This window comes from Muntiacus reevesi, chromosome 2 (assembly GCF_963930625.1).
Source record: "Muntiacus reevesi chromosome 2, mMunRee1.1, whole genome shotgun sequence".
NCBI classification, from domain to species: Eukaryota; Metazoa; Chordata; class Mammalia; order Artiodactyla; family Cervidae; genus Muntiacus; species Muntiacus reevesi.
The window spans coordinates 278,333,429-278,358,655 of record NC_089250.1 but is presented as its reverse complement, the minus strand read 5'-3'; the positions used below and the strand labels follow the sequence as shown (position 1 = coordinate 278,358,655).

The window sequence follows — 25,227 nt, the reverse complement described above, 5'->3', positions numbered from 1 at the left end:
AGTGAGTGATGCTGGCTAACAGGCTAGGCTCGGCGGAACTGACAAATAGGTTCCCGTCACTTACTGGAAATCAGTCACAGGCTTTTCAGATCAGTTGTTTCCGGCTGCGCTTGTTAACGTAACCTCCAGCTGCACACAGTGAAGACTTTTGATATAAAAGTATTCCGAGGACTTCCCTGGGAGTACAGTGGCTAAGCGTCTGCCTGCCAATGCCAGGGACGTGGGATCGATCCCGGGAGGGTCCCCCATGCCGAGGGCAGCTGAGCCCATGCGGCAGAGCTCCGGGGCCGGGAGCCTCAGCTCCCGATGCTCGAGGGCCCTGAGACCCTGCTCTGCAGCGAGGGACTAGCGTCCACTCGGAGCCCTCGGGCAGCAGCTGGAGAAACGCGTTCTCTACGTTTGCGTTCTCTCTCTCTGCGTGCATTTTGTCTCGGAGATAAGTTCATTTGCTGCACGGGGTCTTGAGTGATCCCACGGAAGCTGTTAGGATTACAGGGCCTGAAATCAGACCCCGTTAGGATATCGAGTCTCGGTGCCCCCAGGCAAAGGCGTTTCACTCAGTAAGTCGGTTTCCTCCCTCGACAAAGAGCGCCCTCAGGACTGCGGGGTGTCGTAGAGCGCGTTGATGACCATACGCCACAGTGAGTGTATTAACACGGTGAGTGAGCAGACTTAACACAATAACACCCCCAGGCTCCTTTAAGACACGGACACACATCAGCTGGCCCTGACCTCCGAGTCAGAGCACCCCAATTTCCTCCTCTGCTTTAGACCAAGGGGCTGGCCAGGGGGTAAAGAATCCGCCTGCCAATGCAGGAGACCCGGGTTCAATCCCTGGGTCTCGAAGATCCTCTGGAAGAGGAAAGGCAACCCATTCCGGTACTCTTGCCTGGGAAACCCCATGGACAGAGGAGCCGAGCGGGCTACAGTCCATGGGGTCGCAAAGAGACAGACATAACTCAGCAGCTAAACAACTTCAGGCCTCGAGGCTGGGAAGAGCCGAGAGATGTGCCGAAATACCCCAAACAGATGTGTCTTGTGGGTGGACTTTTTCACCAAAGCAGAGCAATGGGACACCTCCTTCTCGCTGAGGGTATCTTTGGCCCCTGGGCTCTGACCAGTCTAGCTGGAGAGTGGGAGCAGAGAGTAGGTTCCAAGCAGGAAGGGAGAAGAACACGGAGAGGAAGATCCCGGGGAGAAGGCAGGAGAAGACGCCCACCGCCCTGACTCCTCACCTCTAGGACGGGATCCCAGCCCGCAAGCACATGGTGATGGCCTTTGGGGGATCCGCGCGGTGACGTTCTTGCTGCCTATTGGCTGCTTCGCTGCGCCGGGCACACCCAGGGCAGACGCGGAGCAGCGGCTCTCCGCACCTGCCCACCCCACCTTTGCGGTGACGATGCTCTGTCGGCCTCGGTTCACCTGTGGGGAAGACCCGCGGGCGGGTACAGCCCTCACCTGGGGGGCCCAGAGCAACGGGGTGTGTGTGTGTTAATTTTACTCGACCTGGCACGCACTGGCCACCCTCTAAGGAGGCTGCTGTTGCTTGTTCAGTTGACTTTCTCCATGACACCCTCTTATCTGGGTTCCAGTGAATTCACAGTATTTACATGCTCTGCTGCTCAGGCGTGTCTCCCTCTTTGCACCAGGCTCCTCTGTCCATGGGATTCTCCAGGCAAGAGTGCTGGAGTGGGTTGCCATGCCCTCCTCCATGGTATCCTCCCAACCCGAGGATCAAACCCACGTCTCCTGTGTTTCCTGCAGTGGCAGGCGGGTTCTGTACCACTAGCATCACCTGGGAAGCCCCATAGTATATACACCTGTTTGTTACCAAACGAATCTTCTCCAGTGTTTTAAAGTTGTTTATTTTTCATTTATTTTTATTAGTTGGAGGCTAATTACTTTACAATATTGCAGTGGGTTTTGTCATACATTGACATGAATCAGCCACGAGGTTACAGGTGTTCCCCATCCTGATCCCCCCTCCCACCTCCCTCTCCCCCCGATCTTCTCCAGTGTTCTAAAGTTAATCACCATCAGAATAGCCACCATCAAAAAGAACACGAATGAGAAATGTTGGCTCGGATGTGGAGAAAAGGACAGCCTCTTACACTGTCGATGGGAATGTAAATGGGTGCAGTCACTGTGGAAGGCATAATGGAGGTTTCTCAAAAAACTAAAAACTCCTTTGATATTGAAACTCCAAAGCCCATAATTGATCTACTTAAACATAATTGTATAGTGGAACTATATGTAACTTATTTCTGTATTTTCCAAGTCTCCTGTAAATGTGTTTTATACTTTCATAATTTAAAAAATGAGAAAGAGAAAAAAAGAACAAGTATGTAAAAATAAAACCACCAAAAATAAAATAAAATAAAACTACCATATCATCCAACAAGTCCACTCTTGGGTATATATCTGGATAAAAACAAAAGCTCTCATTGAAAAGATACCTGTACCTCTATGACAACAGCCAAGATATGTGAGCAGCCTATGTGTCTACCAACAGATGAATGGATAAAGATGTGATGCGTTGATACAGTGGAATATTACTTAGGCATAAAAAGAGCAAAAATTGGCCATTTGCAGCAACATGGTTACAATTGGATGGTATGATGCTAAAGTGAGGGCTCCCTGATAGCTCAGCTGGTAAAAGATCTGCCTGCAATGCAGGAGACCCTGGTTCAATTCCTGGGTTGGGAAGTTCTGCTGGAGAAGGGATAAGCTACCCACTCCGGTATTCTTAGGCTTCCCCGTGCTCAGACAGTAAAGAATCTGCCTGCAATGTGGGAGATCTGGGTTTAATCTCTGGGTTGGGACGATCCCCTGGAGGAGGGCATGGCAACCCCCTTCTGCATTCTTGCCTGGAGAATCCCATGGACAGAGGAGCCTGGCGGGCTCCAGTCCGCTGAGTCACAGAGACTCGGATATGACTGAGCAACCAAGCATTGCCCATGCTAAAGTGAAATAAGCCAGACAGAGAAAGACAAATACTGTATCTTACCACTGATATCTGGAATCTAAAACGGCAACAAACTCCTGAATATAACATAAGAGAAGCAGACACACGCAGAGAATATACTGGTTGCCAGCAGCTGGTGCAGAGGGGTGATTTAGGGGCGGGGGAGATATCAGCTATTGGGTTACAGGGATGTTGTCCACAACACAGGGAATTTACAGCCAATGTTTTGTAATAACTGTAAATGAAATGGGACCCTTGAAAACTGTATAAAAAATAAAAATTAAAAGAATGCCTGTCTCGGTTAATAGTAAGACCAGCTCTTTTGTGCCTTGAGCCTCTACGTGAATGGTTCTCTCCCAAAGCATTTCTTTCTGTTTTTCCCCAGCTTTTTTTTTTAAAGAGAATCATCAACCCTGTGTAGGTTTAAGGTGTATAATGTGTTGATTTCATGCACATATATTGCAAAATGTTTATCACAGTAATGATCTGTCCTACCCCAGTAATTCCCAAATTTCTCTGCAGGTTGGAATCACTTGGAGGAACTTTTAAAATCCCTGAGCCTCAGGCCACACCCATTTCGTTTAAGACAGGATGTCTGGGGCGGGGCTGTCGTGTTGTTTAGTTGCCAGGTTGCGTCTGACTCTTTTGCGACCCCAGGGGCTGCAGGATGGCAGACTCCTCTGTCCCTGAGAGTCTCCAGGCAAGAATTCTGGAGCGGATTGCCATTCCCTTCTGCAGGGGATCTTCCCGACCCAGGAATCGAACCCGCGTCTCCCGCATTGGCGGGCGGGTTCTTTACCACGAAGCCACCTGGGAAGCCCTCCACGGTATCTTTAAGGAGGCCGTGTAATACGGTGAGCCCCAAAGATGGTTCACCCCAAGGCGTTGTCCCTCCTTGCTTTGTTTAGCCGAGTGGCGGTCTCTGAGGTCCTCCTAGGGACCTCAGTGTCAGTGGGGGGGGTGTTCTCTGGATTTAAGCTGTCCACCTCCCAGCTTTCTGACCCCAGGGAAAGCATTTTGGGGGCAGCCACTCCTCATTCACCGTGAATCTTCCCAGCAGTGTGTGACACGTCAAGCTCTGGGCTTTGGAGAACAAGCTAAAGCCAATTCTCACTTTAGAGTCTGACTTCGGACGGACCTTTATTTCCGTCTGACCCCTTAAGAGTGGAGCGGGGGTTGGGGGCGGCCGTTGAGGGTCCCAACTGCTTTGACGTTTGCACCAGAGCCCCTTTGTAGGGTAAGAAGCTGACGCAGGTCACAGCTGGTCGTCACTTTGTGTAGACCAAGATGACTGTTTCAGAATGTACCCAAGCCGGCTCTGATAGTTCTTAGACTTTAGCTGGCTTTGACGACCTTGACGATTTTTGAGCACTTGTCAGTTTCCCTGGTGGCCCAGAAGGTAGAGAATCTGCCTGCAATGCAGGAGATGCACGTTCGATCTCTGGGTCGGGAAGATCCCCTGGAGGAGGGCATGACAAGCCACTCCAGTATTTTTGCCTGGAGAATCCCATGGACAGAGGAGCCTGGTGGGCTACAGTCCTTGGGGTCACAAGAGTTGGACGTGACTGAAGCCACGAACACACAGGCGTTTTTGTAGGATACACTTCTATTGCTATTTGCCTTGATGTGTTTTTCATAATTAACATACAGTTTTGGGATTTGGGGAGAGGTCAAGTGCCATTTTTAATCACATCACGTCAAGAATAAATATCAATACAGCACAATTTATCAGCGTCAATGTTCACGTTGATTAGTTGGCTGATGTGTTTGTCGGGCTTCTCTGCTGTAAACTACCCCGATTTTCCCTACCTTCCCACCCTTCAGTTTTCCGGTGGGGGTCACGAGGCATGGCACACTCTTAAGGAGTCGGGGGGGTTCACCCCTTCTTTTGACGGCAGAGTATTCATGTAAGTTATTTGGAATTCTGTGTGGACGTCTTGGCTCTTCTCCCACATTTATTTATTCATGTATATATGTTATAGAATCATGTGTATTTATGTTTCATATTTACAAAAAAAAATGTAAGAGCGCAGGACCCCTCGGGGGTCTCGTGTGGGGAGGGGCCAGGCCTTCCCCCCCAGCGTCTGCTGCACTCCCCTCTGAAGCACCCAGAGAGACCTGCTGGGTGCACATTTCCTGAGTTGCTTCGGAGATGTGAACCCCCCTCCCGCCACCGAACAGAAGATGACCCTGAGCTCATAGCCCCAGGCCGCTCGGAGCCTAAGTGAATCCTGTTCCCTGATCCTCAGGCAGCCAGAGAACCGTGCGTGAGCTGAGCTCAGACCTGTGACCACCCTCCGCCCAACCTCGCTTCTGTTTATCTTTAACTGGAGGACAGCTGCTTCCCACGGTGTTGTGCTGGTCTCCGCCACACATCCACATGAGTCCGCCGCGGGTATACACGTGTCCCCCCTCTGAGCCCCCTCCCCGCCGCCGCCCCACCCTCTGGATCGCCCCAGAGCGCCGGCCGAGCCCCGCGTTGTGCTCATGGTAACGGGGGTTTCCACGCAGCTCTCAGCTCTTGCCTCCCTCTCCTTCCCACACTGTGCCCACAAGTCCGTTCATCTGCATCTATTCCCGCCCTGCAAATAGGCACACCTGTACCATTTTTCTAGATTCCGTGCATATGCGTTCTTGTTGCTAAGTCGTGTCTGACTCATTGTGACCCCAGGGGCTGCAGCATGCCAGGCCTCCCCGTCCTCTACTGTCTCCCGGAACTTGCTCAAACTCTGACCATTGATGCCATCCAACCGTCTCATCCTCTGCCGCCCCCTTCTCCTGTCCTAAATCTTTCCCAGAATGAGGCTATATGCGTTAGTACATGATGTTTTTCTGACTTAAAGTATCCTCTTCCACTTGTATCCTCTTCCACCTAGCTTTTAAAAATGGTTTGCTGAAACGCTTTGGGGATCTCGGGGTTTTTTGGGGGCATGAGCCACTCGTCCCTTCGACCCGCCCTGCAGTAAACCTTTCTCCGCTACAAACTCCGACGTTTCCGTTTGTTTTGCGTCACTCTGCATTGGGCACATGAACTCATGCTAACAGAGAGAAAATGACTGTGTGACTGCTTTCGCGGTCTTTGAGTTCTAAATGCTGTCCCAGCTTTTATCCCGGTGTGTGTTAGATAGCTGTGTTTGCTGTACTATGCTCACTCGTGTCCAACCCCAGGCGCCTCTGTCCATGGGATTCTCCAGGCAAGAATACTGGAGCGGGTTGCCATCCCCTCCTCCAGGGGATCTTCCCGACCCAGGGATCGAACCCTCGTCTCCGGCACCGGCAGTTTGATTCCTTACCACTGAGCCCCCAGGAAACTCCTGGGTTAGATGGCTAGAACCCCCCAAGAGCCCGCAGTCTGGGGAACTCCCAGCTGGTCCCGGGGTGGGACTCCGCGCCTGCACTGCGGAGAGCCTGGGGCTCGGTCTCTGGTCGGGAGCTGAGACCCTGCAAGCAGGGTGGATGGAAAAGGCCAGAGCCACGTCTGTCCTGGGCGGTGCAGTCCCTCCCCGAGGCTGCACAGGAAGCCACCTGCACATTGTACGACTTCTTAAGGCCCTAGGGTGATACCTGTGGAGGCAGAATTCAGGAGCCCACCCTCTAGACCCCCAGTCTGGGCCCAGGCGCATCCTCGTGTAAGTCACAGGGAAATCCCCTTTGCTTTACTCTGTTAATGGGCTAAACTCCTTAAGAAAGTTGAGAGTCACACTTCACTTTTGTTGCTGTTGTTGTTTTCAGCTCACTGGCTTAGTTGCTGCACAACCCGTGGAATCTTAACGGACCAGGGATTGAACCCCTGTCTCCTGATCGGCAGGCAGATTCTTTACCACCGGGCCTCCCGGGAGGTCCGTGTTTCACCTTTTAAAAAGAGTTCCTAAACATGAGGTAATTTCCCTTTTCCATCGCTTGCTATATTATCTTCCTTGGATATTTTTCCCCCCAAACTTTAAGATTTTTATTTTGTGTGGGGTATAGCTGATTAGCAATGTTATGATATTTTCAGGTGAAGAGCAGAAGGACTCAGCCATACACAGACACACATCCACTCTCCCCCACACTCCCCAACCATCCAGGCTGCCACATAACCCAGAGCAGAGCTCCGGGCGCTACCAGTGGGTCCTCTTGGTTCTGCATTTTGAACACAGCCGTGTGTGCTTGTCCATCCCACACTCCCTAACTGTTCCTCCCCCCCCCTTCCCCCAGGGCAACCGTAAGTCCGTTCTCTAAGTCTGTGAGTCTCTGTTGTGTAAGCAAGTCCTTTGGTATCATCTCTTTTCATTCCACACACAAGGGATGTCATACGATAGTTCCCCTTCTCTGTCTGACTCACTTCACTCAGTATGACGCTCTCTAGATCTAAACCCTCTTTCGAGGCAAGATGTCTTTCTTCATAACAGTTGACTTGCAAGTCTAATTGTAAATAAACACTTGAAACATGTTCTGATTGCATTCATGCACAATTTTAATTCAATTCTTGCAGCACCCCAGGAGGTGAGTCAGTGACAATGTGAATAGGACATATTCAAAGACATCCAGAAGCCAGGAGGAGAAGTCAGCTGGAACGCCCCTTACCATGGTGACCCCAGTTCCATGACTAACCTCTGCTGGACACACGACCTTCAGTATCTCCCAGGGGGCTATTTGCAGGTCACGCTCCACAGCATCTCCCAGAACTAACTGTGCCATCCCAGATTGAGAATGGCCCACAGACAAGGTAACTGATTCCCAATTTTCATCAGGAAAAAAAAAACACAACTATATCTGGGGCAGGAGGGTCACGAGATCACACCATCCCTGCGGCCTGATCACAGAACTCGTCTTTCCAGTCCTGAACTATCTTCAGGACGTCCTTGTTCACCACCGGGCCCTCCAGTCTTCTCATCATGTCCATTCCATTGCTCTGTTTCTTCTTCCTGTGAAAGATAAGAATCAATGTATGCTTTTCTTTCTTTCTTTTTTTTTTTTTTTTTTGCAGTCCTGGAAAAATACATAAAGCCTCTAGAATACAACTTTACCACCCAGGAGATGGATACATGGAATACTGCCTGTCAGATCAGTAAATAAAGGATGTCACAGTCATCAGGGGTTGCAGGTACAGCCAAAGGTGAGCTGGCGAGCCCTGAGGGGACTTAGGAAGGAACAGCTGCCTCCAGCAGCCATCAGCCTCCAGCCACTTCCCACGGTGAGCCCCGAGGGAACTCGGCAGCTGAAAACACTGGATCCTGGCCCCAGAGAGCTGAGGTGCACATCAAAGGAATGATTTCAGTGAGCCCAGAGTCTTCCAACTTCCCATGCACGTGCTAAGTCACGTCCGACTCTTTGTGACCCCAGGGACTGTAGCCCACCAGGCTCCCTGTCTATGGGATTCTCCAGGCAAGAGTACTGGAGTGGGTTGCCATTCCCTTCTCCAGGGGATCTTCCTGACCCAGGGATCAAACCCAGGTCTCCTGCAATGCAGGCGGATTCTTTACCACTGAGCCACCCAGGCAGAGGTGGACACGCACACACAACTATGTTTAAAATAGATAACCAGGCTTCCCGGGTGGTGTCTAGCAGCTGCGACTCCCTGCTCCCAGCGCAGGGGGCCCAGGTTCAGTTCCCGCTCAGGGAACTAGATCCCACATGCCACAAGCAAGATCCTGAGCAGCCAAATAAGTAAATATTAAAAAAATAAAATAGATAACCAACAGGACCTATTGTAAAAAAAAATAAAAACTTAAAATGCAAAAAAGACAAAAGAGCAGACGGGAGTATCCAGGTCCACTTTCTCATCAGACCAGCAGGAGTTGGGGTGTGGCAGCCCCGTGAGGGAACTGCAGAGCCCCAGGAAAGGGGCGCAGGATGGGGCCGCCTCCGCCAGCAGCCTCTCCCAGGGTCGCCCTCCTGATGCCCCCCCAGGGCTGCCCCCCCAGGGCTGTGGCCGCCGCACCAGAAGCGGCGGGGACTTACAGGACGACCCTGGGGCCGAGCACCCTCGTCAGGGCGGCGTTTTGCAGGAGCTTGGCGCCCCGGAGCCCGATGCTGTTTCCGCTGAGGTCCAGGTGCCGCAGGGTACAGTTGTGGAGGAGCACGGAGGTCAGGACCGGGCAGCAGAAGGAGGTGAACTGGCACTCCCCCAGCCTGCGGGAGGAAGAAGGCCGAGACTGACCGCGCGTCTGGCATCTGAGCGCCCGGCCAGCCGAGCTGTTCACAGCCCAGAAGGCACCCTGCGGCCGGAACACCTCACTTCCTTCTGAATCGTCTGCTTTCGAAAAGAGGTGATGGAGAAGACTGCAGAGTCCCTTTGGGCAGAAGGGAGACCCAGCCAGTCCCTCCTAAAGGAGATCAGTCCTGAATACCCACTGGAAGGACCGATGCTGAAGCGCCAATGCCTTGGCCACCTGATGTGGAGAGCCAACTCATTGGAAAAGACCCTGATGCTGGGAAAGATTGAAGGCGGGAGGAGAAGCGGACGACAGAGGATGAGATGGCTGGATGGCATCACCGACTCAATGGACACGAGTTTGAGTAAACTCTGGGAGTTTGCGATGGACAGGGAGGCCTGGCGTGCTGCCGTCCGTGGGGTCGCAAAGAGTCGGACACGGCTGAGCGACTCAACAACGATAACAAAAGTTTTATTTTCCTTTAAAAAAAATTATTTTTTTATATTGGAGCATAGTTGGTTGACAGTGTTGTGTTAGTTGTAGGTGTTCAGCAAAGAGATTCCCTTGTACATATATATGTATCTTTTCCTTAAAATTTTTCTCCCGTTTAGGTTATTATAGAGTATTGAGCAGAGTTCTCTCAATAACCAGTCCTTGCTGGTTACCCGTTTTATATATAGCAGCAGTCTTAAAAAATCAAACTACCGCAGAGCACGGGGAACTCTGGTCCATGCTGTGTGTTAGCCTGGTTAGGACGGGAGTTTGGGAGAGAACAGATACGTGTATATATGTGTTATGGCCAAGTCCCTCCCCTCTTCACCTGAAACTATCTCAACACTGTTGATTAGCTATGCTGCCGTTGCTGCTAAGTCGCTTCAGTCGTGTCCGACTCTGTGCGACCCCATAGACGGCAGCCCACCAGGCTCTGCCTTCACTGGGATTTTCCGGGCAAGAACACTGGAGTGGGTTGCCATTTCCTTCTCCAGCTATACCTTAATACAAAATAAAAAAGTTAAAAATGAAGTAGATTACTTATTAAACATGTAGTTGATTTACCATGTTGTGTTAATTTCCACGGTCCTGCAAAATGATTCAAATATACGTATATATATATATTCTTTTCACTTATAGTCACCTGGAAATGTATTTCATACTTGCAAATATACTTCACTCAACCTATGAGATAAATCAAAATTTAAATCCCAAGACTAAACTTCTGGAGTAAAAGAATTGTGACCTCCAATGAATTTTCTTTGAGTAGTTAATTATCAACAAAAATGAAATCCATTATAAGGATTAATCCTAGGAATTAAAGACATATGATCTAGACTTAACTGATGTCACTTATATGTGGAATATAAGAAATCGTACGAGTAAATATGCAAAACAGAAGAAATTTCACACATAGAAAACAAACTAGTGTTAATGAGGAGATGGAAAAAAGACAGGGCAAATTAAACTAATTGAACTGAGATACAAACTATTAAGTGTAAAATAAATAAGTAACAAGGATGTATTGTACAACACAGGGAATTATAGTCATTATTTTGTAATAGTGTTTAATGGGGTAGAATCTGTAAAAATACTGAATCACTATGGTGTATGCCTCAAACTAGTATAATATGATAAGCAACTGTACTTCAATAAAAAAATAAAAGCTCACCTATCTGAGTGAAGAAAAGACCTAGACTTAGAACCCAGATCATACCAACAGTGAACAGAAAATGCGGGTAGGAAAGAGGCAAAAAAAAAAAGGTGTCTATGCATAACTGAATCACTTTGCTCTACACCTGAAACTAGCAGAACATTGTCCATCAATCCCAATACAAAACTAAAAATAAATAAAAAATAACTAAAAAAGTTTCAACCTTTGTTATTGGAGAAGAGATGTTTCCAAATATTCCCTAAATATCTGGAGTAACAATAACACTATAACAATTAAACAATTAACAACAATTAAACAACACTATAACAATTAGAAATGGGATAATTGACTTAAATCCTTCTAAGTCACTGGCTGGTATGATGTTGGCATAGAGACCTTGTAATAGAAGGAAAATTTATATGCAGAAAACAGAGTCCCTAAGCATAAATGCTGATTTCAGAAGACTCCATCTAAGGTATCAGTCTAAAACAAACACACTTTTCTTGATGTTTCCCTGAATGGAAGAATTTTTCCCGGAACGATGGTCCTTAAACTCTAGTAATCATGGAACCACGGGAGGTGTTTGTGAGACACGGACTGTGCAGGGCCCGCAGGATCCAGCAGCCCTGTGTCTGGATATGGGCCCAGGAGATCGAAATCAGATTATCAGATAGAGTTATCTGCACCGCACGTCACAGTAGCGCTGCTTACAGCAGCCAAGATATGGCAGCAGCCTAGATGTCATCGACAGATGAATGCATAAGAAGGTGTGGCACTCACACCATGGAATACCATGCAGCCACGAAGAGCAAGGCGTGGCACACACCCACGACGCATCACCCCGCAGCCACGAAGTAGGAGACCCTGCCGTTTGTGACAACTTGGGAGGCCCTTGAGGGCATGATGCTCAGTGAGATAGACCAGACACAGACAGACAAAGGATGCAAGAATTTGCCTTTCTAACCACTTCAGACAGAAACATTCACAGCCTGAGCCACTTGCCAGGTGGTTCACAGGGTAATAGACCACCTGCCCATGCAGGAGCTGTAGATTCGATCCTTGTGTCAGAAAGATCCCCTGGAGAAGAGAAGGACCACCCACTCTAGTGTTCTTGCCTGGAGAATTCCATGCACAGAGGAGCCTGGCAGGCTACGAGCCACGGGGGCTGCAGAGTCAGGCAGCAACTGAACACACACAGCCCACGGGGTCACAGAGTCGGACATGACCGAGCAACTGAACAACAATGTTTGAGGACCTCACTCAGAACCGCTGCTCTGAAGCTTCCAAGTCCTCTACCCAAAAGGATGGCAAACCCCAGAAATGCAAACCATGACCCCACTTTCTACCCTGAGAGAATTTTACAGACCCCAGGTCCCAAAGAAAGCAATGGGGACAGCTTACTCGAGAACTTGGAGGCCAGAGTCAGGCTTCAACAGGTGCTGACACAGCACGATCACGCCGGCGTCCCTCAGGCTGTTACAGCCAAGGTCCAGGCTTGTCAGGTTTTTATTCTTATCAAGAACAGACACTATATCTTGACAGCACTCGGAGGTCAGGGCGCAACTCCTCAGCCTGCAAAGAAACACCAATCAAAACGCCTTTAAGCTTCTTTTCTGCCTTTTGTATTTTTTTTTGTAGGACAGCTTTACCTAAATATAATAACTGATGCTTTCGAACTGTGGTGCTAGAGAAGACTCTTGAGGGTCCCTTGGACAGCAAGATCAAACCAGTGAATCCTAAAGGAAGTCACCCTGAATATTCGTTGGTGATGCTGAAGCTGAAGCTCCAATAATACTTTGACCACCTGATGCGAAGAGAAGATTCACTGTAAAAGACCCTGATGCTGGGAAAGACTGAGGGCAGGAGGAGAAGGGGGCGACAGAGGATGAGGTGGTTGGATGGCATCACTGGCTCAATGGACATGGGTTTGAGCAAACGCCGGGAGACAGTGAAGGACAGGGAAGCCTGGCGTGCTGCAGTTGATGGGGTTGCAAGGAGTCAGACACGACTGAAGTGAGTTAGCATACATGCACAGCATCGCTGAAAGGAGTTTACCATGATCTGGTGTTGGAACGGCCTCAAGCTAATAGTTCCTGCGGCAGTGAAAAGATGTCAGCATCTCTGACCCTCTGATTCCCCGCCGGGTCGCCCGGCACACAGTCTGCCAACTCTGCTCCTAGCTAGTTTGCCCCTGAAACTGAAAGCCCTGCCACCCTCCTCTCTGCTACGCTTTCTTCCAGAGTCCGCACAATGCCGTGCGTGCAGTAGGCGCTTGACCAATCTGTGGCATAAAGGAACATATAACATACACATGGTAGCCTCTCCCCACCGCCTGATTCCTCCCCAGGGCGTTCCAGACAGCGGTGTCTGGGGACTCACACCAGCCTCTGCAGAGGAAATTGAAAGTTTCGTAAGATGTTCCAGAGCTCCTTCGCCCCATCATCCTGCAGGGCGTTTTCTGCCAGGCTCAGGTGGGTCAGACTCCGGTTACTCACGAGAGAAAAGGCAAGGCTTCTGTAGGAAAGCGACGTGAGGTCACAATTCTCCAGCCTGTGGGCGAGACACTCACAGTCGGGATGGAGCTTAATTCGTGCCCTTGACCAGATTTTTCCCGGTCTCCTGCTGAGCCTTGACGATTTCCACTGGGGCTTTCGTCCTAAAGGCAGACGTCTCATCCCACTTCTGTGACCGGCTCTTAGGGCTTCCCGGGTTTAAAGGAGAGGACTGGGGGTTGTGACGTGAGAAGGAATTGTGGATCAAGAAAACAGTTATAGAGAGGAACGAAGAGGGAGGAAAAAGCGACCAGCAGGGACTCTTAAGAGTGAAGACATTTCTGGAGGTGACGTGGGAAGAGACAACATCTCAGAAAGTTACAGAAAATTGGAAATATGCCCTGAAGATATAAAGCAGGCCGTCATGTTAGAGAAACTAAGATGCAGAGGCTTCCTTGGAGGTCGGCTGGTTATGACGCTGCGCTTCCACTGAGGGGCATGGGTTTGATCCGGGTGGGAGAACTAACCTCCCGCATGCTGTGTAGCCAAAAAGCAGAAAAAAAAAACAAAACCCACAACTAAGGTGGAGAGGATGGTTCTGAAAGCGTTTCCACCCCCAGCGAGGGAGGGCAGATGGAAATAAGAAAGTATCTGCTGTCGGGACCTCTCTGGCGATCCAGGGGCTCAGCCTGCATGTCCCCAGTGCAGGGGCTCAGGTTCGATCCCCGGTCAGGGACGTCGATCCCACCTGTGGCAGCAAAGACCAGCTCAAGCATGTAAAATAAAAATTAAAAAATTAACCGTTAAAAAAATAGAATGAAGGAAAGAAAGTATCCAATGTTGCCATTACTCGGTGTGGTGACAGCTGATCCTTGGACCTACCGTGACGATTGCTCCCCCACCAGAAACCCACGAAAGGCTGTGAGTCAGTTATACTTCAGTTAAAAAATAATCCAGTGCTTGAGTTACACATAGACAGCAACAGGTCATTTTCTGCTCAACAGATGGGCCAAAGCTGTCACAGTCACAAGAGTCTGATGAGAATTTGGCGTGGGGGGATTTTCACACGCAAATGGTGGGACTGCAAATTTGGTACGTGTAGTCTGGACAGGAGGCTGGTAATCCTGAAGATGAGCGCGCTCCATCACGTGCCGTTCTACACGTGCATGTGCACGTGTGTGTGTGTGTGTGTGGAGGTGACGTGGGAAGAGACAACATCTCATAAAGTTACAGAAAATTGGAAAGATGCCCTGAAGATATAAAGCAGGCCTTCAGGGACAGCTCAGGCCTCGGGGGCAGATCAGACAGACACTTAGACCGTTGCATGTTCACACGCGTTACCGTTCGGCGCCCGGGAGGAGCCGCGGCAGAAACCACGACACAGCGGCCGGCTGCCATGTCAGTCGCCTGGGAAGAGCCCACATGGTCGCCGAGGCCGCTGCGGGGCCCCTGAGCCCCACCTCCAGAGGGGGCGGGCGGGGGTCCTGGGGCCGGGTCACCGTGAGGAGGGAATCGGTGCCAGCGAGCTTCCAGGGCGAAGGCGGGACAACGACGCATCAGGATCTCTGAGCTTCTACCTCCCGGGACAGCAGGTGTGGACACGTGCTGGCTTAGAGCTCTGTCTGTCTGTCTGTCCCTCTGTCTGTCTCTCTGTCTCAACCCTGCACTGCCCCTCCCACACCATTAACAATCAGGGGACTTCGCTTTGCTCCGAGATGCACTCCCCCCGTTCTCTGCTTTTCTGAGGCGCAGCGCGGCACCCCTGTAACTCACGACAGCTTCTCCAGCTGGGGCGCCAACACGGGGGCGCACGGCTCGTCCCTCTCCAGGCAGCCGCGTCTCAGCATCAGGGTCTTCAGGTGGATGTTCTTCCTGAGACTCCTGGCGAGGTCAGCCCCGCTGGTGGGGTCGAACGGGCAACCGTCCAGCCTGCGGGAGTCACAGAGACAGCAGCCCTGAGCTCCCGGGGTGGGGGTGCCCCCAGCCGCCCTGACCGACCTCGCGTCTGCCTCGGCCCTCGGCCCTCCCCCGAGAGCTGCGGGAGGGGGTTCCCATCCTCCCCGAGTGAGCCTGCATCCACTCAGCATCTGAGCTGCGTGTCACCAGTGGAAAACGGGCTTCCCTGTGGCTCAGCTGGTGAAGAATCCGCCGGCCATGCGGGAGACCTGGTCAGTCCCAGGGTCGGGAAGATCCTCTGGAGAAGGGAAGGGCTACCCACTCCAGGATGCTGGCCTGGAGAATCCCATGGACTGTAGACAGTCCACGGGGTCACAAAGGATCAGACACGACTGAGCGACTGTCACTAGCATGACAGAAAATAACACACATTAGGGGCCGTGATGAACTGGCGTGGGGTAGCTCTTGGCGGGGACTCCGCCTGCACTTGAGTACGCCTTTCCACACTTATCCGCCAAACCACCTTCAGGATGAAGAACCAGGACAGAGTGAGGGCTGCCGGGGTCGGGGCGGGGTGGAGGAAGGGATGGTTAAAGGGCGCAAGCCCCAGCTATAAGGTGAGTAAACTCTGGAGGTCTCTGGTCCAGTCTGCTGACGGCGGCTAACACGAGGGCCCTGTGCACTCACGGGGCTGTAACAGAGCTGATCTCGTGTTCAAACGGCGGCTTTGTGAGCCGGCCAGGGGGTTAATTAGCCTGATGATGATGAGCGGTGCACGGTGTGTGCATGTATGAGACCGTCATACTTTTTAAAAAAAGCCGAGTGAACGGTCACAAATGGGAATGAAATACTGCCTTTTGCAGCAACAGAGAAGGCCCCAGAGATGATCATACTGCACGAAGTGAGTCACAGACAGACATTTTGGTATCACATATACATGGAATCTGAAGCATAACATGAAGGAATTAATTTACAGAAGAGAAACAGACTCACAAACATCGGAGACAAACGCATAGTTTACCAAAGCGGGAAGGGGTGGGGAGAGGGAGGAATCAGGAGTCCGGGGTGAACAGATATATGTACAGAATAGACTGTGTCCAGAACACATCGTGATGTTGTACAGCAGAGACGGACATGAGGCTGTAAGGCAACTATAGTCCAGTTAAGAAAGCAGATGAAGCAACAAGCGTTTCCTCTGTAGCACAGGGAACGATAGGGCTTCCCGGGTTAGGGACCCGCCTGCCAAGCAGGAGACGCCAGTCCCGTCCCTGGGTCGGGAAGATCCCCTGGAGGAGGGCCCTGCAACCCGCTCCAGTATCCTTGCCTGGAGAATGCCCATGGACAGAGGAGCCTGGCGGGCTACGGGCCACGGGGCCACAGAGAGTTGGACACGACTGAGCGACGGAGCGCAGCTCAGCATGGCGCAGGGAACTGCCTTCAGCATCTCACAGTGACCTGTCGTGGAAAAGACTGGAGAAATCTGTCTGCGGAGCCGAACCACTCTGACAACACTCTGATAGAAGAGAGCTGGGTGAAACGCGCGGCGACCGCACCACAGCGAGACGCCAGGCAGATGGGGCCGTGCCCGGCGTCCCCTCCCCGCCGCGCCTCCGGCCTCACCTGAGGGTCTGCAGAAAGCACCGCGGGTGTCTCAGGGTGCTGCAGAGGGCCTCTGTTACTTGGCGTCTCAACTTCGTGTCTTCTATTTCCAAGTGTCTCAGGTGCGGGTTCTCCACCAGAACTCTGAGGATGCCCTCACTCACCACGAGGGAGCCCACGCGCCTAAAGCTGAAGAGGCAAGCAGCGTTCGCTTAACGCAGCGTCCCACCAGCCCGTCAACCCTGAACACCCACTGGAAGGACGGATGCGGAAGCTGAAGCTCCAATCCTTTGGCCACCTGATGGGAAGAGCTGACTCACTGGAAAAGACCCTGATGCTGGGAAAGATTGAGGGCAGGAGGAGAAGGGGACGGCAGAGGATGAGATGGCTGGATGGCATCACCGGCTCAATGGATGCGAGTTTGGGTAGACTCCGGGAGATGGTGATGGACAGGGAGGCCCGGCGTGCTGCAGTCCGTGGGGTCACAGAGAGTCAGACATGACGGAGCGGGACACCGACGTCAGGTGTCAGGCCATACTCACATCAGCTTTCGGAGGTTACAGTGTGGATGCCTCAGTGCTGCGGCAAGAATCTCCACGGTCTCGGTGTCCATCGCACTGTCTTTCACGGTCAGGACTTCCAAGCTCTCGTGTGTCCTAAACACAGAGCAGAACTCTTGCCACCAGAGAGAATTCCTGTCACTGCCTTCTGGTCTGTGTGGGAGAAAAAAAACAAAACAGAAAAAATGGCTCATCGTTGGTGATTAAGCTCGAGAAAACCTACCAGCAAACCCATGACTTGCTTATGATCGTGGCTCCCTTTGGGGCTTTCCTGAGATGCCCTCATTTAGAAAGTGGCCCAGGGGACTTCCCTGGTGGTCCAATGATTAAGAATCTGCCTCTCAATGCAGGGGGCATGGGTTCGATCCCTGGTGGGAACTAAGATCCCGCATGCCTGCAGAGCGGCGAACCCTCGAGATACAGCCGCTGAGCCCAGGAGTCACAACTGGGGTCTGTGCTGCGAGGGGAGATCCCACACGATGCCGCCACCCCCACCCGGACCCCCACAGCCAAACGCATAACACATTAAAAAAGAAGTACAAAGTCGCCCGGCGGGACCGTTCTGAGATTTCTCATTCCATTCCAGGAAGATTCGTGGCTGAGGGAATGAGAGCTGCTTTGCGAGCAATCACAATTTATATGTGGGCAGGAAGCAGGTCAAAAGATAGAAACCGTATTCTTGCCCTGTGCTTATGAAATTGTTATCAAGGAAAAATGCCTTGAAGCAAGTCAGACAGAGAAGGAGAAGGATCCTCTGACACCCCTCGTATGTGGGATCTAGAGAGAAATGATGCAAATGAACTTAGGAAACAGAAAGAGACGCACAGACTTGGAGAACCAACTCATGGTTCAGTTCAGTTCCGTCACTCAGTCATGTCCAACTCTTTGGGAGCTTATGGTTAGCAGAGGGGAAGGATGGGGGCAAGGGATGGTTAGGGAGTGTGGGATGGACACGCACACACGGCTGTATTCGAAACGGAGAACAACCAGGACCTTCTGTAGCACAGGGAAGCCTGCTCAGGGCTACGTGGCAGCCCGGATCGGAGGGGGCTTGGGGGAGAGCGGGTGCGTGTGCATGCAAGGCCGAGTCCCTTCACTGTTCAACCGAAACCATCACAACATCGTTAATCGGCTACGCAGCAACATAAAATAAAAAGTTTTAAAAAGGAAGACTAAAAACTCTATAAAGGGACAGAATAAGGGGAAAGTATGATTATTATCACTAAGGCACAGTGAGCACAGAATCTAAACTCTCTCCCAAGAGCAGCGCGTTCGGTGGTTCGGCTCAGGTTTTCGCCTTCTCTCTTCCCCGTCACAGAGACCCCACTGGACAGCAAGTGCCTATAGACTGAAAACATTACCGTGTGCAGAGTGAGGGGTGATCGATGGAAGGGAGCCGCAGGTGCGTGGAGGGAGGGCGCGCAGCATGGCAGGAAGGATCTTCTTTTTTTCCCCAGGATTTTCTCCGTTTCAGTGGAAATCAGCACCCCGGAATGCTGTCTGTCCTGTTATTTTCCCCCTAGCTTAGGAATTACTTTCTCTTCCCTTTTATGCTTTTCCACCAGCAGCTTGGGGCTTCCCTGGTGGGTCAGCTGTAAAGAACTTGCCTGCCAATGCAGGAGATGTAAGAGACACGGGTTCCATCTCTGGGTCAGGAAGACCCCCTGGAGAAGGAACGGGCAACCCACTCCAGTATTCTTGCTGGAGATTCCCATGGACAGAGGAGCCTGGCGGGCTACAGTTCCTGGGGTTGCAAAGAATCAGACACGACTTAGGGACGAAACCACCACAACGGGAAGTTTAGAGTGTCACACTCCCTTAGACACTTGTTCAGTGAAACTGGACCAAACGTTCACGACAACCCTCAGCTGAGACACAAACACGTTTCCTGCTCCTATTTTCAACAAAGACATTGTTTCAAGCAGAATTACTCGGAATATGACTAACCACATGCTCTGCACAACATTTAACCCAGGCACTTCCTTTAGTTGCATGAGAGAGGAGAAAAATATACAAAGTTTCTCTAGTTCACTGATGGTCTCTGGGGCTGAGATAATGAAGTCACCAATGAGCTCACCACTACCAATTCTTTTTTTTGTTGTTGTTAAACCGGGACAGACTGTTTATAAGACAGACTCCCGTGTGCAAGGGATCCACTCAGGACAGGTGGTCACCCTTGAGGCCCAGGAGATGCTAGACAAGGTTCCCCGGCAGGACCTCGAATCCCAGCGAAGGAGAGACCCGAGCACTTACCGGGGAGAAGGAAGAGGGCCTGGCGAGAGGCTGGTCGTTTTGGCGACGGTCAGTTCCAGCTCCTGCAGACGTCGGCAGAACTTGAGGCAGAAAGCGGAGACCTGCAGTTCCCTGATCTTGCTGATGACCAGCAGCGCCTTGCGGCACTCATGGAGGGCCTGACCCACGAAGACCTCCTCCCGGATCTCGTGCAGATAGTAGAAGAGCTGGGGGAGCCTGTGGTGCGGGGCCGGGGGGTCGCCGTCGGGCGGCAGGGCGGCGATCTTCAGCAGTTTCCTCTTATTCCCCGGGGACACTTTGCATCCAAGCAACTGCTCCACCGACAGGGTGCTCGTGTCATTCAACAGGCCAAACAGGAAGAGCGCCATTCCGGCCAGGGGGTTTCTCCGTCTCCCGGGATGAGCCAGCAGCTGTAAGACGCGGAAGCTGTCCAACGCTTCGAAATTCCTGAGCCGCTGCGGGAAGCAGAGGACGAAGAGCAGGGCGGCAAAGAACTCCTGGAAGCTCGGGTGGGTGAAGGCGACGAGGTCCCTGTCGGCCGCCACCCTCCGGAGGACCCTCACCCTGAGAAACAGCTGCACGTCCCGCTCGTCCAGTCTGGCCAGGCTGCAGTCCGTCTCGCCGAACACCCACTGGTTCTTCCACATGCCCTCCGCGGCCAGGGAGCACAGGTGTTTCAGCTGCTCCTGGTGGGTCTCGCTGACAGCGTGCCGCACCTGGGTTGGCAGCAGGCTGGAGAGGTAGTGGACGAAGACGGCCGCGGCGTTGGGGAATGCCTGCGGCAGGCTGCTACCCCTCTCCATCTGCTGCTTCAGACAGGAGCAGACCAGCCAGCAGGTGACGGGGGCCCGGCACATGGAGAAGAGGGCGGCGTTGCCCGTGGCGAAGCGCAGGGCCGCGTCGGCATCGCGCCCGTGTTTGAAGTACGACCTGAAATACCTGGATCGCTCCGGCGTGCTGAAGCCCGTCAGGGTGATCAGAGAGGGGCCTTTCAGAAAGGGGCTCACGGTCTTCCACAAGTTGAACCTCAGGAAGACGATGATCGTGGCATCAGGGAGCATCGTTTTGCTCAACAGAGAGGTCAGGAGGACGGGCCCGGGCATCTTCTGGTCCCAGTCTTGGCTCAGGTCCTCCGGCCTGTTTATGAGGGTCAAGGTTAGCTCCTCGAAGCCATCCAGCAGGAGAATGAGGTGTTCCGGGTGGGAGAGGATCCTGGACGCGAGAGGCAGAGACCCGGACAATTTGCAGGCGATCAGCTCGGAGAAGCTCCGCTCCTCCAGCCCGTCCATCTCCTGGCAGCGGAGGTAGAAGGCGAACCGGACCTTGTGGGCGTAGAACTTGTCCTCTGCCCACTCCAGCATCACTTTTTTGGCCACGGTGGTCTTCCCGACGGCAGCGTCTCCCAGAAGGACCACGGTCTTGGGCTGTCTTCCTTGGGGTTTTCTGGGCAGGAGAAGACACTGCAGGAGGGTGTCCTCTCCCCAGGGCTCTTGGTAAAAGAAGTCCACGTTGTTCCCAGGCCAAGATGTCCTGTCCCACAGGGCTGAGTGCTCACTCATCACACGTGCCTTGTACTCCCGAATTTTATCTGCAGGAACAGGACGGGGGAGACGCAGGGCCCAGCATCAGCTGTCCGTGAGGACTAAGCGATCCACCGGAAAACAAGCCTCCGTGTCTACCCCGACACAGGCGCACCCATCGGGCACTTTTCCTGCAAGCCCTGGTGGTCCAGGAGCTGAGGCTCCACGCTCCCAGTGCAGGGGGCCCGGGTTCTATCCCTGCAGGAAACTAGACCCCACACGCCACCATTAAAACCTGGCACAGCCAAAAACAAATTAAAAAAAAAAAAATTTTTTTAAGAAAAAAAAGACTGAATCCAATTGAATGAGGGAGAGAGAAGGACGGTGGCTGGATTCCCTCCTGAGATGAGTCCACAATCACTCCTTTCTCTGAAGTTCTGGTTCACAGAGGGGACGCTGGGCACACCCGTTTGCAGCCCGCCGCGCCTCAGGAAGCCAGCATCTCATCCCGACCCCCCAACTTTCGTCCGCCAGGGTCCACGCAGGGCCCACACGTACCAGACTCATCTTCCTCCAAAGTCAGCTCCCTCTTTCTCTGGTTCAAGGCCTCGGGTTCCAAGTTAGGTAAAATTTCTGGAAAAGATGAAAAAAAAAAAAAGAAAAGGAGGCTGTCTCATAGGCATGACAAGATGGACAGAAAGACAGAGCCGCCCAGAGGCAACAGGGCCTTTAAAAGAGTGGCGGCCAGGCCATTCACGACTCTCATCCCCTCACCTGCTTAGTGCAGGGAGAGGAAAATACCTGCGCTTCCATCACCACGTTGGGAGGTGAGGACGGTGCGGAGGCAGACGGTTCCGGGGAGGGTGTTTGTGTGTGTGTGTTTGGTCGCTCAGTCGTAAAGTAAAGCCAATGTCAAAAGCGTGGGGAGGGGAGGGAAGTTCTAGAATAAAAGTGCTTTAAAAGCTGTAATGCGTGCATGCTAAGGTGCTTCAGTCCTGTCGGACTCTGCAACCCCATGGACTGCAGCCCGCCAGGCTCCTCTGTGCATGGGATTCTCCAGGCAAGAACACTGGAGTGGGTTGCCATTTCCTCATCCAGGGGATCTCCCTGACCCAGGGATGGAACCCAGGCCTCCTGCATTGCAGGTGAGTTCTTCACCACTGAGCTGCCAGGGAAGCCCATAGATACACTCCACCACTTGCCCTTGTTCAGCTGGCCCACAGGAGCGGCTGGGAGAGCGCTGAGTTCTCCAACCCCCAAGCCCGCCCCCCGCTCTGTTCTAGATTCCCCTCTCACCGTTCAGCTCCCTCTGTATCTGAACACAAAGCTCCGTCTGGTTCATCTTGGCGAAGATGTCACGAGCCACCTCCCAGGCGCGCCGTCCCGGGAAGTACTCGGTCAGCAGATGGATCACCTCCCCACAGCGGGCTGACTTCAGCTGGTCCCAGGTGAGCGGGGAGCAGTCGGGGCTGGGGTTCTCCTCCAGTAAAAGCTGCTTGAACCTCTGCAGATGCTCCGCGCCGACAGAGAGCAGGAAAGGCATGACTCCGTTTCTGTAGGGGAGGGAGGAGGAGGAGGACGCCGGCGAGGGAGGGGAGAACAGAGGGGAGGACGAGCAGGAGGGGTCAGGGTTCAACTTCACGTCGCCCATGGTCACTCAGGGTTGGGAACCGCAGCGCCGGCGGGCAGAGGGGACCAGCTGGAAGAGAAGACAGAGGCAGCCTGCGGAGACACGAGGTTACAGAACGTGAGAGCACCCCCTGGGAAGATCTACTCAATCTAGACTTGATGGAACCTGGTGGCTTCCCTGGTGGTTCAGACCTAAAGAACCCGCCTGCAGTGCCGGAGACCCAGGTTCCACCCTGGGGTGGGGAAGAGCCCCTGGAGCGGGGAATGGCAACCCACTGCAGTATCCTTGCCTGGAGAATCTCGTGGGCGGAGGAGCCTGGCGGGCTGCAGTCCACGGGGTCACGAAAGGGTGGGATACGACCCAGTGATAAGCCTGTCACGTGCTGGATTTTCTCTTTCCTCCCTTCCCGGGAAATTCTCTGCCCTGTGGACAGACCTGGGGCCCATCCGGTGCTGGGGGCTCAGCATTTAGGCTCAGATCCACTCTGGTGTTTATTCTCTCTGCGCCCCTCTTCTCACCTTTGATGGCGGGAATCTTATCATAGGTGCCGGGGACGGTTCTCAGAGAGGCACACCCACAGGTACATTTCAGACAGTGCCTGGTGCCTCAGAGTGAGCAGTGACTCAGGGCTTCCTTCTATACCATGCTTATTTTAAAGACCCACTGAGTGTTTACAAAAAGCACCTGGAATCAACGTCTCCGTTTAGGAAGGTGAAACATTCGGGAGAGGGACGATGTGGAGACTTGCATGACAATGGGAATGTACTTAGCGCCACTGAACTGTACAGTTAAATACGGTTAATATAGTAGGTTTTATATTGTCTGACTTTTACCACAATTAAAAAAAAAGACCCAAAGTCAAAAGGGTGGGGAGGGGAGGGAAGTTCTAGAATAAAAGTTTGAAAAGCCGTAATGCGTGCATGCTAAGTCGTTTCAGTCCTGTTTGACTCTTTGTGACCCCATGGACTGCAGCCCGCCAGGCTCCCTGTGCATGGGATTCTCCAGGCAAAAATACTGGAGTGGGTTGCCATTTCCTTCTCCAGGGCATCTTCCCGACCCAGGGATCGAACCTGTGTCTCTTACGTCTCCTGAATTGGCAGGCAGTTTCTTTACACCAGTGCCACCTGGGAAGCCCAAACCCTGTAAGAAGCAGTTGAAAGCTGTGCTCCTAGGTTAAATAAAACAGCTGTATGAAATAGTCTTAGGACAGCTGGGGAAATTTGAATATGGATTTGATAATAGATGGTATTAAAGAATTAATGTAAATTTTTTTTAAAGGTGTGTATGTTATTCCCTGCTACCTATCTTCTCCACATCACATCCTTCTTTCCACGTCTTGCATCAGATTTATTGTGTGTAAAGAGCGGAATGTGGAGGGAGAGAGAATGAAATCATTAACAGGAAAGGGGCTTTTGTCTTGGTCTACCCACTGCTCCCCCTATTGCGTCCCTGGGTTTTTTTTTTTTTTTTAAAGAGTTTTGGATGTGGACCATTTTTAAAGTCTTTATTGAATTTGTTACCATGTTGCTTCTGTTTCATATTTTGGGTTTTGGGCCACAAGACACGTGGGATCTTAGCCCCCAGACCACAGATGGAACCTGCCCTCTCCCGCCCCGAAGCTGACGGTGGGGTCTCAACCGCTGGATCACCAGGGAAGCCCCTGAATCATCTTTCCTTATCATCGTTCAGCGATCATGCCCTCATCCCGGAACTTCCTGGCCGCCTAAATCATCCTGTGTTGGGCGCTGACTCAAAGTTATCTCTCTTTCCCCTTGCTGCAGTGGTTTTGGATAATTGCAAGCTCCCTGTGGATAAGACTTGACTTATCCACTCTTGACTCCATTATTCTGCTATTTGAACAAAAAGAAGCAGCCCAGGTTAAGAAAAAGGAAAGATCTTAAATATAACAACCGAACTTCACACCTCAAGGAGCTAGAAAGAGAAGCGCAAACTCAGCCTCCCTGGCCTGGTGAATGCATGGGCCTGACCCAGTAACTGAGAAAGTGCTGTGGAGGACCAGGGCGTAGAAGAGGAAAACAACCCACTCACCCCGAAGGGAGCTAGGCTTCCTGGCTCCTTCTTGTCACAGACATCTCCCAAAGGCAGAAAGAGAAGGCGCTGGACCGGCCCGCCTTCCACCTTTATAAGCTCTGGGCGCGCTCATCTCCCGCCCTCGCTTCGCATTGGCTGCGGCTGGCGCGTCACCGCCCTCTTCACCGCGCAAGCTGGAAAGTTCTTAGCATCCTGGGTGGGAGCCCCTGGGCGGCAAGGCTTGTCCTGACGGGTGCTCCCAATTTGGGAAGGACCTGTGCCCCTGCCTCTTCAATTCAGAAGAACAAGCAACTTTAGAAAATTACAGGTTTGGGGAATTCCCCGGACTCGTAGAGGGCAAAATGCCTGTCCTCAGCCCAAAGATGCTGCGTCCAGCAATAAACCTCTAGAGCCATTAACCGGATGATCTTGTTCCCATGAGCATCACCCCTGTTTGGAATGTGATTTCACTGAGCAAAAGGAAGGTTTTGGTATCAGC

General features: G+C 52.2%; 1 protein-coding gene across 1 annotated transcript; it reads right to left on the bottom strand.

Annotated features, from left to right (window-relative positions):
* Window positions 1–553: 553 nt before the first annotated feature.
* NLRP8 (NLR family pyrin domain containing 8) lies at window positions 554–22,718 on the bottom strand. Its single transcript, XM_065919501.1, has 13 exons — window positions 22,364–22,718; window positions 21,626–21,700; window positions 19,548–21,135; window positions 17,277–17,447; window positions 16,756–16,923; window positions 15,013–15,168; window positions 14,581–14,646; window positions 13,127–13,297; window positions 12,149–12,319; window positions 8,909–9,079; window positions 6,259–6,406; window positions 1,236–1,422; window positions 554–600 (listed from the first exon to the last, which is right to left on the bottom strand). Exons 1-13 carry the CDS (start codon window positions 22,716–22,718, stop codon window positions 554–556), a joined length of 3,474 nt encoding a protein of 1,157 aa, XP_065775573.1.
* Between the last annotated feature and the right edge of the window lie 2,509 nt (window positions 22,719–25,227).

Excerpts from the sequence above, each read along its gene's own strand:
- NLRP8 (XM_065919501.1), bottom strand. The coding sequence starts at position 22,718 with ATGGGCGACGTGAAGTTGAACCCTGACCCCTCCTGCTCGTCCTCCCCT. Across the intron at positions 21,701-22,363 it reads GATACAGAGGGAGCTGAACG|AAATTTTACCTAACTTGGAA; the intron begins GTGAGAGGGGAA and ends CATCTTTTCCAG. Across the intron at positions 17,448-19,547 it reads GGCCCTCTTCCTTCTCCCCG|ACCAGAAGGCAGTGACAGGA; the intron begins GTAAGTGCTCGG and ends TCTCCCACACAG.